This window comes from Micromesistius poutassou (genome assembly GCF_964030765.1).
Source record: "Micromesistius poutassou genome assembly, chromosome: 17".
NCBI classification, from domain to species: domain Eukaryota; kingdom Metazoa; phylum Chordata; class Actinopteri; order Gadiformes; family Gadidae; genus Micromesistius; species Micromesistius poutassou.
The window spans coordinates 4,074,372-4,093,543 of NC_140287.1; the positions used below are offsets into that span (position 1 = coordinate 4,074,372).

The 19,172-nt window shown below is 42.4% G+C and overlaps 1 protein-coding gene across 4 annotated transcripts in view; it reads right to left on the reverse strand.

The window, feature by feature from the left end:
* Window positions 1-18,173, reverse strand: part of syne3 (spectrin repeat containing, nuclear envelope family member 3) — a 55,008-nt gene extending 36,835 nt beyond the window's left edge. For 3 of the 4 annotated variants that reach the window (XM_084482087.1, XM_084482086.1, XM_084482084.1), the window contains exons 1-8: window positions 18,067-18,173; window positions 15,853-16,005; window positions 13,690-13,862; window positions 12,564-12,873; window positions 8,660-8,815; window positions 7,704-8,075; window positions 2,197-2,333; window positions 459-633 (exon numbers count right to left, since the gene is read on the reverse strand). In XM_084482087.1, coding sequence (XP_084338213.1) covers window positions 459-633; window positions 2,197-2,333; window positions 7,704-8,075; window positions 8,660-8,815; window positions 12,564-12,873; window positions 13,690-13,862; window positions 15,853-15,996 — 1,467 coding nt within the window. In that variant the 5' untranslated portion in view covers window positions 15,997-16,005; window positions 18,067-18,173. Of the gene's footprint in view, window positions 1-458; window positions 634-2,196; window positions 2,334-7,703; window positions 8,076-8,659; window positions 8,816-12,563; window positions 12,874-13,689; window positions 13,863-15,852; window positions 16,006-17,502; window positions 17,627-18,066 lie in introns of all 4 variants that reach the window. The other variant, XM_084482085.1, reaches the window with a different exon arrangement.
* Between the last annotated feature and the right edge of the window lie 999 nt (window positions 18,174-19,172).

The following is a 19,172-nucleotide window of genomic DNA, read 5'->3' on the forward strand; positions in this document are numbered from 1 at the left end:
AAACCATTTGCATCACACATGCACGTATGAGCACAACACCAATTCATATTTAAATAGAGTGGAAATGTTATCCATCTTCAGAAGAAGGATGTGAAGGATGCGTCCTGGGGAAAATAATTACGCATGATGCACTTCTGCAAATGTGTGTGCTCAAAGTCACGCTACCACAAGTATTTTATCATAAGGTGAATTCAAGTAAAATACATTTTGCTCAGTGCTCTAGTGCCTGTTTGTACCTATCTTTATTTCATCAACAAGGAGGGATCTCTCAAGCTTGCCTCCTGAAGGTTCCTTCAATGATAATCAAGGTGGTATCCTTGCTATCTTTGCCCCAGGGTTACAAGCGATAGCCTGTAAGGCCCTTTGAGACTAACTGTGATACACAAATAAAATTGAGTTGACATTGATGGCCCTGGAAAACTCTAAGCAAAAGATTGTGCAGATCGGTGGGTTTTTACCTCAATGTTCTGAACCAACATGGCGATGTGAGAGAAGTCTGTGACCTCGGCCGAAGCCTCCAGCACTTGGGAGACGCCCTTGCTCCACTGGGTGAAGAAGTGAAGCGGGTCCTGGAGCACCTGTCTCAGGCTGGACTCAGACTCCGAACACAGCCTCGCTGCCCGACATTTAATGCTGGAAACACACGTATAGAAAAGTATTGTTTCAGCAAAAGTCTTATATATATATAATTAAAAGGATTTATTGACAGGTGTTTGGTGGGTAGAATAAGTGGCTTAGATGTATTGCGATGCAGGGCTGTAACCTTATCTTGCACATGCATTCATCTCATTTTTTCACTCAATAGACTTCCCACACAGCAAAATCATATAATAATAATAATTATAAAATGCAAGGTTAGATCTGTTTGCTTGTAACAACTTCGTATATGTGTTGGTTTTAAAAGCGGAGAAACTTTGTTTGTAGCATCTTGTTTTGTTTTTATTTTTTATTGTGCAGACAGTGTCAAAAATGTATCACTTTTAATTACTCTTGCCTCTTGAGCTTTTGGTGGCATAAATTGGACTAATACTCGGGAATAAACCCGGTTCGGTCTTATAAATCGAAATGTGGCTTACTGTTTTAGTACTGGTTTAACGCAACAGGAAAACTAAAGACAGAACAGACCTGTTGTCTCTTCAGCACTTTAAACCCACCCAAAAAAAAACAATAAATGAAATAACATGTACCCAAGATACTGCAGAGAGTGATACTTGGTTTCACCGTTTGGAAAATATAAAAATGCAAAAAATGCAAAAATGCAAATCAGGGGCATTCTGATACTGTGCTTATGCAAGCATGTGTCACATACACCCAATGGCTGATCTTAAGAACCAAGGACTGTGTGGATGTGTGGAGCTCAGTCTCGCCAGCGGTTGATGTTGATGGCACGTCCGACAGAGGGTTAAGCTTCGAGGACACTTGTAGTGTAACGCAACGGTGTGTGGCACATTTCATATTCAACATCGCTCATTATAACTTTCCAACACAACGACCATACTAAAGAAATTCTCACAAATTGGTCATAGCCACGAGTTCCTTCAACTCTTTTTGACTTTAAAATGTTGACTCTCATTTTCTGACTTGAATTAAAAACACCTTCTCCTTGTCTGTTCCAGGCTACAGTAGAAACATGTTGATATAAAGGGCTAATTTTAAACGAAAACTCAGCGTATCTTATTTCTGCAAAGTAATTTCCACCAGAATTCTACACACTGCATCTTTAAGCAGCTAACATAAATAGTGTACAATATGATAAATATTTTGTGCGTTGTAAGATACACTCATGGCGTACAAATAGCTAATTTCATGTAAGAAGTGTGACTCTACTTATTCCTCAGATTGTCTCCTCAACGGAGACCCCTGAACTAAAGCTGATTTGAATTCAGAGCAGAGAGGCGTGTCGTCAGCGGCTGCAGTCACTGCTCTCCGTCGCCTTGGAAGATTTCAGATTTCCAAGAATATCGTAACACACTTGAGAAACCCATCATGTTTTTAAATAGTTTGCCATCGACGTAAGTCGAGCAACATTGTCTGGTTTATTTATTCGTATTTTTTTTACGTGGCTGTCGAGACAACCAAACAACTTTAGCAAACGTTACAATGTATTTGTTCTGGATATAAAACAGAACAATAACCCCCCCCCCTCCCCGGGGACGGGATCCACACGGCGACGTCCCGGCAGAGACACGTCCCTACCTCTGGTGCTCCTTCACCACGGCCAGCACGTCGTCCGACAGGTGGCTCGAGTCCTCGGAGAAGCGGAACAGGTCCTTGAGCTGTGCCTTGAGGTGCTCTACCTGAGGCTCCTCAGACGTCAAGGTGTTCCGCACTCCCTGAGAAAGGGCAGAAACCAAAATTAAAAAAGCAGAACAGATAAATACTAAAACAGCCATTAGTGCTTCGGCCTGAGTGAGTTTTGCATAACTTGTAGTACTTTGGTGTTAATGCATATTTATGAAATCAAGCTGCCAGCCTATAGTGACGGAGACACCGATTGTTTGGTGTCTGCTGAAGGAGGGGGAAATGGATTGTAAATACTCATCTTGTGTATCTTGTAACAGCCCTCTGCACACATTAAAAAACTTCCAACTTGTCAGAGGAGGATGACGAGCGTAAACAGTGAAGATTTCAGCATTAATTTTTGCTTCTAGTTTTAAGACAAAACAACATTTTGCAATAAGAGGATGTGACAAGGCTGAGGTGGATGAGGCTATGAGCATGTGACCAGCACAAGGATATGATGCATTTTATGAATACACATGAATATTTGAAAAGTGAGGCTTTTGTCCTCCTGAAAATTATCATACTGTGAATGCTTGAAAAAAAATTAATATAAAAAGAATAACCTTAAAACCTTTCTGCCATATGGTTATTATCCAAATGAATAAAACAATTATATATATATATATAACCTTAAAACCTTTCTGCCATATGGTGTATACATCATATGGCAGAAAGGTTTCAAGGTGATTCATTTGATTCCATTAATTTCATTCCATTCATATACATACTGTATGAATGGAATGAAAATAAAATATTTAACAAATTACCTCTTCCCATTAGAGTCTTAATGAAAGCCATGTTGTTCTACAATAATAGTGATTCTGTGGTGCTACTTGCTCGTTTTTGGCCATAAACACCACAATACGTGTTATTTTGAGCAGGTTAGCTCAAGCGGTTTCAATGGATAGCTGCCTTTAACCAAAGATGTTGAAAGATGGTTTATGAATACAAAAACACACACACAAATGTGATTTGTAGAGGAATTGCTGCAAACTAAGTTAAACAAAGAGCATCTGGCCTCCTGAGAGACTGCAGAGCCATTATCATGAACCATATCATCATCAACCACTTTTATTTCTGCATTAAATTTCTTCACAATGGATCTCCATTTCAATGTTGCATGTGTATAGCGTTTTATAAACCCATAGCTTTGCAATTAGTCTTTTGGTTGTCACAAAAAAGTCATCGTTGATGTATTCTTTTGTCAGACTGGGCTTCTTTCGAGACAAAAAGACATGTGTAGTTGGAGACGGGGATGTACTTTGCCCAAATAGCAGAGGATAAGTCACAGAGATTTACTTCCATTAAGGATTACTTTCGAAATCATGTTAAAAAAGGATATTTAACTGGATCACACACACACACACACACACACACACACACACACACACACACACACACACACACACACACACACACACACACACACACACACACACACACACACACACACACACACACACACACACACACACACACACACACTTTAAGGAGGCATTTGCCAATACTCCAAATTAGTTTGGAAGATGTTTAATTTCCTGCTCCTAACAGTAGGTTGTTCATTAGACGGCTACTGCTGACCTCTTCGATGCAGTTAAAATGGACTGCTATGAATTATTCACACATGCTTGTTAATATGCAGGGCATGGAAAAGTATTTTCTTTTTAGGCAAGGGGGGGGGGTCTTATCCAAGAATAGCTCCAGACACGTAGCTTGTCTCAAAGAAAGAAAATAATGAACCACATTCAGTATCTCTTGTGTACATTCTACTTCAATATGTACATGTTTAAGACATGGCCCGATTCAATCCAAGGTTCTGCACCGCTTAACACTACTCCAAACAGAGGTAGCTGAGAAAACAGATCCAGCAGTCAGGCCTGAAGATTCAAGGTGTTATGGTAGCCCCCCTTGGCCACATGTTTTGGTCTGGTCCAACCTTGAATAGCTGCTGGACCCAAGTCTTTGAAGGTCTCTCAGTTATGTGGTGTGCAATCACAGCCTAACTCCCTCACAGAAACATTTGGGGAGGTACAGTCTGAGTGGTTCTTTTCTAATTATAAACAAAAGCCAATAGCATTTGCTACAGTGTTGGAACACTGTAACTGTGATTCTGTGTAACTGGAAAAGCACTTAATCTCCTTAATTTGATCAATGGCCGTGTGGTGTAATGTTTCATCTTAAATTACACACAACTGCGATGCACATTGCAAGGTTCAGTTGAGAAATTCACGTCTGATAACCATGCATTTAATATGCATCATTCACCTGATGTGCCTGTAATGTTTGATTTAATTCCATCTTACTTGGTCACATATAGTAACCAAAAAACACACAGCTCTTTTGTAGTGTCATGTTCTTATTATTATTTGACATTTATTTTCTTGTCTAAGACCCTTGTAATATGGGGGAGGGTGTTAATGAATTCTTCTTTATTTGATTCAGCTCCTCTTCCATTCCAGTCTTTGTCCTTTCAAGCAAATGTTTTGGTTATTTTGTACATTGAAAAATGTATAAAACAAACATTTAAACAAAGGAATGAACAAAGGAATGCGCATTCTGAAGAATGACATCCAGAAAGAAAACCCATCCCGGCTCACTAGATACATGCCCTGTCTTTGTACATTTTCATGGCGGTGGATTCTGTGCTCAGGAAAGTTGTTTTTGTTTCTCATTTCCACACCTGACATCTCAGGTTGCAGTGTCTCTTATAGTCAGTGTGGAGATCTCTCTCTCTCCCTTGCTCTAGCTGTCCCTCTCAATATCTCTGTTGCTTCTCATTTCCACACATGACATCTCAGGTCACAGTGTGTCTCTTATAGTCAGTGTGGGTGGAGATCGATCATGATCATTCTCTCTCTCTCTCTCTCTCTCTCTCTCTCTCTCTCTCTCTCTCTCTCTCTCTCTCTCTCTCTCTCTCTCTCTCTCTCTCTCTCTCTCTCTCTCTCTCTCTCTCTCTCTCTCTCTCTCTCTCTCTCTCTCTCTCTCTCTCTCTCTCTCTCTCTCTCTCTCTCTCGACATGGATACGTGTGATTTCTCTGTCATCGGTGGTCAGACCTTATTGGCAGTGGGGAAGCTGTGCCTGTGACTGGGTGGTGGCTGAGGGAGGGAGGGGGTGCGGAGGGCAGGGATGGAGGAGCGGCCTGGCGTGAGGTGGCGGTCCGCTGGGTGTGAGTGTGTCAGTGGGAGACAGAGCTCTTCACACTCTGTAATTACATCCCTCAGCAGCACGAAGGAATGGTTTCAGACAAAACTAAGCAGGGTTGCCGGCTGGTGGTTATTGTGCTGTTGTTTGTGTTATTTTCCTTTTAACTTGCTTTTTTGACAACCCAATATTACTCTGTAGCGTTAACAGCAATTATTTTGCACCATGAAGAATCTGTTTTCTGGGTGTTTTTATATATATATATATATATATATATATATATATAATTTTATTTGTATATAAAAATTTTGTACGTTTGTATTTGTCTACACAATGTTTACATTCCTCTATTCTTTGTCAATACCGTTTGTATTAACTGTATTATGTCAAACACCAATAAAAAGAGTTGTTTCTGTGATGTCATTTGGATACGACTGTCGACTCTGTACAACCTTAAAATGTATTTGTTGGTGCAAAACGTGTGGCCGATGGCAGGCAGCAGCCTATCTTGAGCATAGCGAAGTTCACCGTCTCTGCTGCTGTGCGACAGAAAGTCAAACCTGGCATTTTTTAATTTGACATTATCGGCCCTGACTATAGTGCCAAGCCCTGCATATCTGACGGACACCTTACAGTATGTGTCGAGGGTACGGAAACACTGGCTCCAAACCCTCCTCAACACACACACAGACACACACACACACACAATGTTTTGCCAACGCCACATTCAGAGTAACCACAAATCTTGTGCTACAGCTTTGCTTCGCAGGTGTTGCATTTAGGCACGTAGTAAATCACAAAGGAATTAGAAAGTTATAGTCATAAGTCAAGTGGGTTTAGTTTTCTAACCCCCTTCAGGGGGATTTCAAAACAGTGGGCCGTAAAAGGTTGGCGGGGAGAGGAGGGATGGGATACTGGGGGAGGAGGCAGTTTGAATAACAACACATCAGATTAGTCCAGTGCAGGTAGGATAAAGGGGTAAACAGAAAGGAGGAGTAAGGAGCAACACATCAATAATTCTGCATTCTGCACAACAGGGATGTTTGGGTAAGGTTAAAGGGGCAAAAAACAACAGAAAAGAAGATGGGAAAAATATCTACTGAAACAAAAACAATAGTCATACATATACAGTAGTATATAGTTGTCTATGAAAAACCATTAGGAGGAAGAGGAGTAAGAGGACAAAGATAACATTTCCCCCGCAGAGGATTTCGTGGATCTTCCTCCTGAAGAGAAAGAGCTGATGACTGGTTCAGGTGCATTCCCGCCAGGGGAGAGAGCAAAGCGCGTATACAGCAAGTTTTACATGCAGATCATTATTTTTTTTCTTTTAATAACAGCAATCCTCGACACTAGAGAACGGCTGCAATTAGATAGCTGAAGACACAAAGATGGCTCTCACATTTGTTGAAGGGGTTATTTTGTAATCCTAAAGAGGCAAGCGAGCAGGAGAAAATATCCCGTTTTGAGTCTTTCACCCGACCATGCATTTAAATATAAACAGTGCCGGCGCATATTTAGTAATTTAGCAGCCGCTTTTACCCAAAGCGGACCCTTATAGGGACCTTATGAGACACATCTCATGAATAATGAGCCAGAGGTCAAGGGCATCTTTCTCAGGGAGGCCACAAGTGGACTTTGGACATTGGAGTGTGAACCCAGATTGGTTGGGCCTGGAGTCCAACTCCCTCCGACCCCTAGACTATGGCCCTGTCCCAATTCTTCCCCTTCCCCTGGATTTGAGCCCTAACCCTAGATTTTGCGCGTTCCTGTGAAGGGGTAGGGTGTCCCAATACTTAGGGGAGCAAGGGGAAGTGCTGTTTTTCCCTTAAAAATCAACCTATGAACGCCGGACACAACTTAACCTTGAGTGATTATTCCCATTTACAGCCGCTGGCCAATCACCAGTTACCAGCAGCCTGTTTACGTCACACAAATGTACCTACTCCGCTCGCTTGGAACCTCGATGGAGGTAGTACTAAAAAAAAGTACCCGGTACCACTTTTTTTGCCAATGGAAACGCAAAAAAGGCGTGGCGAGTCGAGTCGAGTCGAGCTGGTACTGGCGGTGGAAAAGCGGCACAAGGTCCGGACCTCGGCTATTTTCCGAGAGATACAAAATTGAATTTGAAACTAAATACAAGAAATACAAACGGTATACAAAATCAACGGTTAAGAACCGAAATGAGTAAATGCTTAATTCTAAATCCAGAGACAGTCCACCTTGTGGGACAACCCCCCCACTGCCCGACAAAACGGAACCCCTGCCCTGGACCCACCGTGTATTTCTTCCAGCGGCCCACCAGCTGTTCCTCGCTGCGGTCGGCCCCGTCCCCTGCGGCGCCGGGCCCCCCGCGGCCCTCCTCCAGCTCCCGGCCCAGGCCCTGGAGCAGCAGCTGCAGCCGGTGGATGTCCTGGCCCAGGCGCTGCTGGCGGCCCAGGTACTGGCTGTGGGCGTCCAGGCCCGAGCGCAGTGTCTCGTCCGCCTCCTGCAGGTCCTGCAGCAGCCGCAGCCAGTCCTGCCGCAGATCCAGGGCCTCACGGGCCACCTGCTGGGCCCCCGCTGGGGAGGTGTGGCTCTGCACCGCCTTCGCCACACCCTCCACGTGCTGCAGGTTCATCTCCTCCCCAGCCACGCTGCTGTGCAGCACCTGAGGGGAGGGAGGAGGTACGATACCAATGTTTAATAAACAATTATTAAGGTCCAGGGGGGTATGCCCCACTATTCACGGAGCCTGAGGTGAATAACTGTTTTAGTATATACTACACGTGAACACTCCAAAAATAAACAAGATAACACTTTTTGCCAGGATTTATTTGTTTTTATTAGCGGTTTATTTGTTTTTATTAGCGTGATGAGACGACCGTCACGCGACGAAAATAATATCCCGAGTTTGAGATCTCAATCATGGGATATTGCCAAATATCCCGAGATAGCGAACCAATCAAATTGTGCCATCTTAGGAGGGTGCCGCACCCGGGTGCCGAGGGTGTTCAGGTGTAGCATATACTAAAGGACAATACCATGAAAAGGTTTCCGGTGCTTGCATTTTAAAAAAGTCCACTCTGCAACGGCGCCCTTATGAGAACAAGCAGATATTGAGGTTTGCGTGTCGTGATGAATATCGTTCTGGCCACAGCAGGGGCAGCGATTGATTTCCACATATCGGAGCGTAAATACTGAAAGTTAAATGCCAAATATTTGGCCATTCTTGCAATGGTTATTGTGGCTCACCTGTAAGGCTTGGAACCTGTTTTCGGCCGAGTCGTCCTGCTCCAGAAGCTCTGTGAGCTCTTTGGTCTTGGCCAGCAGCATGCTCTGGAACTTGTGAACGCAGCCCAGATACATCTGATGCTCCTCAGCCATCTTCTGCAGCAGGTCGAGCCGCTCCTGAACCACAGCACATAAGTCACTATGCTGCATTATTACACTTTCATTTGTTTGTTTTGCATCATTATTTTATGGATGCGTCTTTTGCAGTTACAAAAAAGAAAAGATATGATTCAGTGCATTATGGAAAATAGCAGGATATTTAGACACACTAGATTTATGTGCACTATATCTTCCAACATCCATAACTGGGCTTAAAGGAATAGGAATAAAAGAATGTTGCACTTTCTTTGGACAAAATAATGGAGACTTTTGGGGTGTGGTTGGTGATGGAGTTGGTTGGTCCCAATCCTTCCATCTTATATTCCTCTACGTGCAAACAATAACAATGCAGATAATCATAAGAGGCAGTGTTGTAGCTGCTGAGGTTTTCCTGATTTGGAGGAGTGCTTGTCCAGAGACCAACAATTTGTGTAATGGTCCGGGGCCAACTGCCTTAGACAATCAGCATTTGTGATGTCCTCGAATTGAGGGATTACAAACCACAGAGACCTGGAGCACCATTGTGTCTGGTGGTGAAACGGTAAATGGCTTAGGCTTCGTGGCTCAGCATGCTCCATTCCCCAAAGACGGAGGAGATGGCCAGAATAGTTAACCGCTGTAGCTGTGTCAGTGAGGAATGGACTGGGATGTGAATCATTTAAAGCGATTTTCTGAGTTTCAAATGCTTCATTAATACAGTTGTCGGAATGACAAGGGATCAGATTTCTGTACGAAGTTTGTCATTCTCAGTAGGGAGGTGTGTGCACTTTGTGAAAGGCAAATCTTGTTTAATGAAGGACAAGTATTACACATTCCTGCACTGCAATTAGAAATGTTCCAAGGAAATCCTCTAGGAAAATTTAAAGCCAGTCTAATGGCATTCCTTTTGAAAGGGTATGGTCATACATGTTAAATAATTTACCACTGGTTTTAAAAGTATTTCATTTACATAAATGGTGGAAGGGATTCAATGTACTACATTAGAGAAAAACTAATAGAAAGTAGAAACTAACTAACTCAAAATGGGTTAACAATACACCACCATGCAATGCAATCTGCACAATAAAATAAGACAAATAGCTTGCTGCTTACCATCACTGCCAACACTACTGTGATGAAATACCAGTAGCACAGCCTTGATTCACAACAAGCTCAGATAGAATGGATAAATGAGAACCCCTAATGAAGTGAGTTTACCCACAAGATACAGACGATGGTGAGCGATTCATGGGAGCTGGTGGGAAAATGTCTGACATTTTCAAGTACCACGTGAATGACACATGCATCGCACATAGTCATCGTGACAGTTGATAAGGGCAAATGCCATGAATAAGGCTCTACATCTGTGTTGGCTTACACATGATGTGGGTGAGATTGACGACCAAACATGCATACATTATGCTGCAAAATAAATGTGTTCTGTCAATATTTGCCACAATGTTTTGTTGGGAGAAAACCCAAAAATAAAGTCTTTGATTCCAGCAGAAATGGAGACGGCGGTTATTAAACCCACTGGTCTGCACGTCAGACCCTTAATAATGACACGTTGTTCAAACAGGGCCCCACATACACATTAATAGCACACTTCCCGTGTGTGGGTATGTCATCCATTGCTTGCGGTCCTTTTACTTATTTAGAGTACATTAATGGATTGTATGTCATTGCAACCTTGTATCTCGTTTCCCAGTTTTAACAAAGCCGCTCATTAAAAATAGAATGCAACCAGACTTGTTGATGACATTGTCGCGCATTTAGTAAACACATCACCTCGGATCTCCTAAGGTGCGCTGTATGGATCTGATTATAGATGCACCGATAATTAATGGTATGGTTTTCATTTGTCTGCATCCCCTTCCCCTCCCCAATGTGAGCACACAGCAGGTCGGTTGAGGATGTTGTGCTCAACGGTACAAGAGAAAAAGGGAACTAGCAAATAAATGCTTATACGCTTCACACACACCATGTGTAGTAGCGTCAAGCCTTACACAACTTGAATCCAAAATGCTATTGTGCCAGTGTTCCAACATGAAATCGAAATCGAAATGCCAAAATATGGCAAGGAAACAATGAAGGAATTGTTGACCATCATTTACATATTTTTTTAAATTATAGTATCACTTCAGTACGGCTCCATTTTACAAAATGAGCCAAGACAATGCTTCAGAAACAATACAATAAAATGGATTGATAACTTTACAAGTCCCTGGGTGGGAAACAATGGTTTCAAAACCAGTAAGCGAATCGTCGAGGAGGTGCTTTGAACTCCTTGGATTCATCTGGCCAGGATGAAGGCAGACACTTGACATTACCTACTCAGCAGCTCGCTTGAGCAGAGCAAATAAGATCCATCCTCTATCAAAAGACCAGAGGCTTCCAGTGCGGCCAAGTTAGAACAAAGCACTTCACATTACATAACAGTAGTCGTTTACAGAACACTTAAAGTTACTGCTACCTAGGCCTGGGCAATAAAACAATAATTTATCATAACGTGATAGACTTTTGATCGATATCAATACAAAACATGCCCAATATATATCGATAAGAGATTGGACCACCGAATCTAGCAGCTGGGTTTGTTACACAAACACGAATCCATACTTTCCTTACTTTACAATATTTGTGTTTTTCATTGTTGTATCGACAGTGGAGTATTTATCAATGAAGAACCGTGGAAGGTCATATTAAGTGTTAAACAAGTGTTTAACACCAGCATGGTAATTCCTAGTCTTTTTAGGTAATTCAAATTATCAATAGTTATCGATATCCATCAATATGATCAAGTTATATCTTGATATGTCTTTTAGCCATATCGCCCAGGACTACCGCTACCCCTTTTTTGGTTACAGAGACATTGTTCGTGCACCTCCTCTATCTACCATCTCTGACCTTCTTTCCACCACGCCTTCACCAAAGAGGCCCAGATTCCCGTGTCCACAAAGACGTCAGAGAGTTGGGTCAAGTACAAGTTGGTCCTGAGGTTAGCCAACAAGTTGGTTATGAAGATAGGCCAAGTTTGTGTTTAAAGATTTACAAAAGTCCAAAAAGGTACAAAATAATGGGTGAACCCAAACTGCTTTGGACTGGAACAAGAACAAAACAAAGCCCAACGCCGCCCAAAGCCCACTCCTTCCATTATAGCTCGGGGAGCTCATGCATTCAGAACAAGGACTACTGCATGAAAGCAATTTACAAACTAGTTATTGACAAGTTGCAATTCAAGCGTTAAACATTTCCAAATAATTTCTGAATAAGGGCAGGGGCCAAAATACAAACCTCAAAGCAATGTAGCCGGCACTCACACACAAGATCCCCGCTCTCGCTCTCTCACCCACTCACAAACTTAATTTAAAACAGCTTTATTGCCATGGAAAATTTAATATACAACCTCGCTCATTATGACACCCCATATACAAAGACGGCCCTGGCTTAATAAAATATATATCGACCCACGCCTGCAACCCACATAGGCGTAGGTCGTAACCATGGGGATAACACTTCACCCCCCCTCCCTCCTTCTGAGAATTGTCTCCTTCTGAGAAATGTAAATGGCCCTCATTTTATTTTGTCTCCTTCTTAGTATTGTTAGTGTTCGAGGATTAACTCAAATAGGGGGTTCACTTACACTTTAAACTATTAGAATAAAGGCAGATTCTAGACTCGGAAAAAATATATATTTTATCACGCACACAGACAGATACAGTAATGCATCACACACGCACACGCACACGCTCCCACCAAACACCCCGCAGCCCACCCGGCGCCTCACCCGGGCGGTATCGCGGACGTCGCTGTAGGCCTGCCGCAGCCCCTCCTGGGCGGTGGGGTCCACGCTGGGATCCTGGGTGCGCCCGTGCAGCACCGCCGCCTCGTCCAGCAGCCGCTCCAGCAGCGGGGCCTGGTCGCACACGTCGCTCAGCACCACCTGCTGGTGGTCCGCCTGCCACAGCTTCTCCCGGGCGCCCAGCTGCAGCTCCACGTGGGCCCCCAGCCGCGCGCCCAGCCGGGCCAGCCACACCTCGAACCCCTCGTGGGCCTTCAGGTACTCGCTCCAGTGGAGCCACACCCACTCGATGCGGCTGCACGGCGGCAAATCGTCGGCGCGTTGCAAATGTGGTCGGTGTGAGGCGGACGTGGGTAAAAAAGAAAATATATATGTATGAAAAAAGACATACAAAAATGTATTGAAAACATTGTATTGCATGTATTGTGCAACATTTAAATTTGCTCCTAGTTAAAGGATAACCTGGGCATATCTGTAGTCAATGCTGAGCGATAGTCTTTTAAATAATGAAATCAATAAAATTAATCAATCCTATTACTGATATGTTCTATGAGCTAAAAAATGCTGGACAGCCGTATCTCTCTTTGTTTGCAAGAGTCGTATTAGCGACACTCCCAAAACCACGGCCATTCACACCAACCAGCCAGCTACGCTAGTTCAGGTCGGACAGTTTCAATGCCAAAAAGAGTGGACAGAGCAACCTTATGTATTTTCTTCTTTAATTCTGAAAGTCTCACGCCTCTATGAACTGGGAAGCACTCAACAGACGTACACAGTTTGAACAAAATCCACAAAAGGCTGGGAAGATGTTTTTTGGTGCACCCCCCGTTGATAACTAAAAACAAACCGCAAGCTTGCCAAGCACATACAAATTACATACTTTTACAAAAATGTGTTGAGTTTTAAAAAAAGTTGTTATTTGATTATTTTATATTTATACCAATAATAGATCAAATATATAGTACATATTTGGTACAGAATAGGCTGATACCATTACCATTACCAACATTTACATTGTTATTTAATGTTGAGACCTTGATCAACACATGGCCTGGGTTTTTCACAGAGCTGATTCACACATCGTTTGCATATGAGCGCAACATAAGCACACCTGTGACAGTGGATGATGTAGGTGCTTGTCTCCTCCCACTGGGCCTTGAGGTCTTTGAGTTTAGCATTGGTGTCGCCCCTCAGGTTCTCGTCGCTGGTCTGGAGGAGATTTTCAGCCGCCACCAGCACCATGTCAACCAAAACACGTCCATTGTGCTCGCAGCCGTGGATTTTCTAGATGAAGTGAGCGAGGAAGCGTTAAGGGACAATACATGATCTGTGTTGTGCATGGGAGTATTGAGAATACTCACACTGCCACATACACAGCGTACAGCGCGACACTGGGTAATCAAAAACATTCACTAGTTAAGCAGCATAATTAGCCACATTTACCAACTAAAGCCCACAGCTCATGGCCGTGTCGGGACACACACACAAAAAAAAAGAAATTTCACAAATACGAAAAAAACTGCCTGCTACATTCTACGACGGCATATTAGGGATACGCATGATGATTTTTTTTTTTTACCATGACAAGATTAATGTAAATAAAGTTGAAATACCATGAAATATCATGTCGAGATAAATCTCGACATTTCGAGAATAAAGTCAACATGTCCCAGTCAGCGCGCAGTCGCTCCAGGCGTCCACCCAAGAGAGCAGTGGATTAAATGTAGTAGTCTGCTATGACTTTTGGGTCGTTGTTTGTTGTGTAGGCCTCCATCCACACAATGCAATGCCGAATGGCTTTAGTTTATCATACCCATCCATGTGCCAGAGCGCATTATAACCTTTGCTGCGATAATGTCTGTGTCTCAGACGCCGCATGCGTCTCCGTTCCACACACTCAGGATCAAGCAACTTGATTAAAAAAAACGTTTAAAATGCTGAACTTCTTATCCTGCACTGACCAAGAAACCATCCAATTGTTCCTTGGCCAACCAATAAAACGGGACCTTCTGCCATCTCTGAAATGAATTAACTTAGTTAACGAGGATAAGGTTATTGTTTAGTATCGCTGCTAAACTAAGTGCATTTTCTAGGGATGTTGTATTCTAGCCTTTTGAATTATAGAGTGCATCTGACATACATTGACCTTCACTTTAAAGCTACTGAAGTAATCAAGGTGAAGTGTACATTTTGCTAAATTAACAAATAGACCACATATATCAAGAGTAATCATAATCATTATTATTAATTAATCAATTAATCTTAAATTGCAACCGTCCTCGAGAAAAGAAGAAATTTCACCTTTTTTCAAACAGAAATTCATTGCTGAATCTTGCAGTGCTAAAGTTAATACTGTGCCGCAACTCCTTCAATTTAAAGGCCCTCAGAAGAAGCACGACGTTGCGTCTCTCCTTATGCAGCAAAGACCATCTATAATTCATCGCTATTAGGTGTAATCTGTACTGAAGCTGCTCAGAGTACAAAAATCAATGCTAAAATGAACCCCAAAAAAGCCACTAATAAAAGTATTCACAGCATCACTAAATTGAGATGCTGCTATAATCGACTCTGAGCTGGAGTACAGTTACAGGCGGTGAGGGAGAGCCCCTCAGAGACAGATAAGGAACAATTGGCAGCAATTTCATCACCTCAGGTATAACTTCCTGAAAGAACAGTGCCAACAGCCACAAGTAGAATTATGGTTTCCTAAAAAGGTAAAATTCTTTTGACAAAATGTGACTTCATTAATACTTTAATAAGGGCATTAATAAGGGCATTAATAAGGGCCAGGGTGTTTATGCATGTGTTTTTAATGAATGTGTGTTTATTAATTTGTGTGTTTATTAATTTGCGCGTGTGTGTGTGTGTGTGTGTGTGTGTGTGTGTGTGTGTGTGTGTGTGTGTGTGTGTGTGTGTGTGTGTGTGTGTGTGTGTGTGTGTGTGTGTGTATGCATGCGTGTTTATTCATGTATGTATGTATGTATGTATGTATGTATGTATGTATGTATTAGGGGTGGGAAATGGAATTGGAATGTATTAGGGGTGTACATGGAAATGTACATTAAAAAATTGTTGAATCGAGATGCATCGATAATCGTTTCATAATCAAATCGTTGACCTCTGAATCGGAATCGAACCGTAAGGTGCCAAGAGATTCCCACCCCTAGTATGTATGTATGTATGTATGTATGTATGTATGTATGTATGTATGTATGTATGTATGTATGTATGTATGTATGTATGTATGTGTGTGTGTGCGTGTGTGTGCATTCACCTCCGTTTCCCTAAGCCTTGCCTCCAAGGCATCCCGGGGACCCTGGGTGTTGTCGTTGACACGGAGGCTCTCCTGGGCAGCCCGCATCCAGGTCAGGGCGGCCTGCAGGCTCTCCTGGAACTCATGCTGTTCTTTTTGGGTCATGTGACCTGCCTGACATAACAGGCAACAATAGGTTGTAGAGAGCACAGTGTGGCCAGCACGGTAAAATGTATTTTGGATTGTTGTTTCAACAAGGAAGCAACCACTCTTTTCCAGACATAAACTGGAGGATATTAGTAACCCATGCAGGAGTATAATGGATTGGCCTCATGCACAACGGACAGGGAAACCATACTCATAGTTGGGGTAGGCATTTGCATTCAAATTCTATATTTTCTGATGACACCAATTTCTAAATCAAAGCGGGTTTAAGTTAATCAGGTAACTGTGCCCATCACTACAGCTAGTTTGGCAGGACCAGAGTATCTGGGGTGCACGTTTGTATCAACCCTAGATATCCATTTGTATTGAAAGCCAGTGAACTGCCAATACTGGAAAAGTGGCATTTAGGGAAAAATACAGCTTTGTCTAGGTGAAATCAGAGTATAATTTATGTATCACCATGCATCCCATAGTGGGAAGAAGCCTACTATTTTATGGTGCTACATAGCAGCTAAATTCTGGATTAAGATTCAGAGACAGTGGTTAACTAAAGAATCAAATCAATGCCACACTCATTCAATGCTGCTATTTCACTCATTCAATTCCGAAACATTTAGTGATGTTTGAAAGGTTAAAATGCTTCTTTTTTTTTAAGAAGAAACTAATTCTCCCACCGAGTCTGCAAGGCCATCATTGAATCTTTGGTTTTCCAAAAGTTCAAAGTGCTGCAATTTAATGTATGGTTGTGAAAAGCGAAAGATATTTGATTCGTTCATTGAAAGGGAAAAGTCCCTTTTGACTTATTGAGCATTGGACTCTTTGACCCAAGTTCATTTTGAGAAGAATTTCTCAGAAGGGTTTTTTTTCAAGGCTCCAACAGTCCATGTAGCCTATTGAATAAAGATGGTACCATGTTTGTGAATTTACTGGCTATACTACACAGGCTCTTAGTCATAGCAGGGATCTGATATGAACTGCTCATATATCCTTGTTGACTCATTCTGGAAAATCCTGAAATGTCACTGTCTGAGCGACTTAGTGAACAAGTATTTTCAACAGTTGTAAATATTCAAATGTCTGAAAAGACTCACAACTGCCATCTCTTTTGCCCTTGAGCAAGAAATACAGAAAACCAGATATGGAGGTTGTCCCCCTGTGTTTCAACATAACCAGGCCAATGAAGTTCTTGTACATGTAATGTCTCAATCAGACATAACAATATTTGAAGAAGAACGACTAAAGTAGTGTCAGCTGTAAGGCTGCAATGAAATGGGCAGGGAAGGAGTGCTTGCACAACGGACAGCAGACATCATTTCACGGGAGAGGGAAACTATGAGCCAACCAGTACGATTTCCTGAGTGACTCATTTCCCCCTACCACGACATTCCGCAGCCTCCAAGAGTTGTTTTGCCCAGAAACTCCAATGAGAAGTGCTTCAACAACAAAACATTCTGAAATATGTGATTAAGCATGCACGTCATATCATCGCACACAATGCATACACACTTTGTTGTGGTTTTCGGGGACAGCCTCTAACTATTGAATCCATCTCGCAGATGAAAGTGAAGTGCGCCCCGCCCCTTTCGAAGTGCGCTCCGCCCCTTTCGTCTCAGCCATCTGGATGACAGACCTAATAGAAACCTCACTTGTGACACATGACGCCTTTCTCTTTTTGTGTTGCATACACAACATCAATACATTGACGTGACTGAGCCACGTGTTGCTCGCTCATTTGCATTGAGCACAATTGTACAAAACGACTTCATGCAAACGATAAGGAGCTTTGAGTATTTTCTATTTTTAGACTTAACAACACGAAGCCAGCACGCATCTTGACACGACTCTCCGCCAAGGTGGAAGTCAAACAAAAATGACATTCATTTAGCCAAGTGATGCGACGATAAAACAACGATTGTACCGCTATGCTGATACGAAAGACGGGTAAACAAACGGAGCGACACGAAGTTTGTCCACAAATCACTACTATGTGACGACACACGACGACACACACTCCTTCACGGTAAGGACTATGGGCATATAGTACTATATGGGTATATTATATATACTCACCGATATGTTGTCGTAAATTAGAAGGTAAATGTGTATCGGTGTCCTGACTACGTACGGCAAAGTTAGCGCTATAACGCAGGAAGTGAAAGCACACAGGCCCGGGTCTGATCCAGGAGCTCACAACCAGTCAGCAGAGCCGCTCCGTATTAGGGGCGGACACTGGGCGACGTCGATCATTCAAATTCGGAGAGGGCGCCAATGCGAACGGCTGTTCTAGTTCATGTAGGCTACGCCGTCTATGCTTGTCCTTATGGGCTTAAAAAAAGGTATCCATGTTTGTGAATTTACCAACTGCCTATGCTACACAAGCTGTTAGTCAAAGCAGGGATCTGATATGAACTGCTCGGATAAGCTTGTTGACTCATTCTGGAAAATTCTGGAATTCTGGAACTGTGCGACTTAAGTGAACAAGTCTTTTCAACAAATCTTTTCAACTGATGTAAAGATTAAAATGTCTAAAATGACTCATAACCACTCTCTTTGGCCCTTGAGCAAGAAATAAGGAAAACAAGATATGTAGGTTTTCCACCTGCATTTCAACGTTGTATAATATATATATATATATATATATATATATATATATATATATATATATATATATATAAGCCCATAAGGCAAAGCCTACGGCTATGCCTAAAGCAATAGAACTAGAGTTATAATAACATAACCATCATTTGCCTCTTTTGTATGTGAATGGAAGCACAGGTGCTGCCGAGGCGAGTCGGCTCATATGAGCCACCTGCCTTCCCAGACATACTTCTCACCGGCATGCCACGCATAGTGATGTTTAGGCAAGCCATGGCAGTTTTCAACATGCCTGACTGTTTCGACCATGTATTTGGCCCACACACACATGGACACACATGCATGCACACACACACAAACACACATTGTGCATTTAACAATTAATGAATCTATCCATATCCATATGTGTATGAGCCATATATGTGGTTCATGAACAAATGGACTATGGTTGCATCCATATACACATTGCTTATTTAGTTTCTTAGTGCTTGCTAGTGCGTGCAATTTACTTTAGACAAACGCCTCCACAAAGAGCCCAAATTCCTCCACAAAATCAATAAAAAAATTATTTAAAAAAAGTA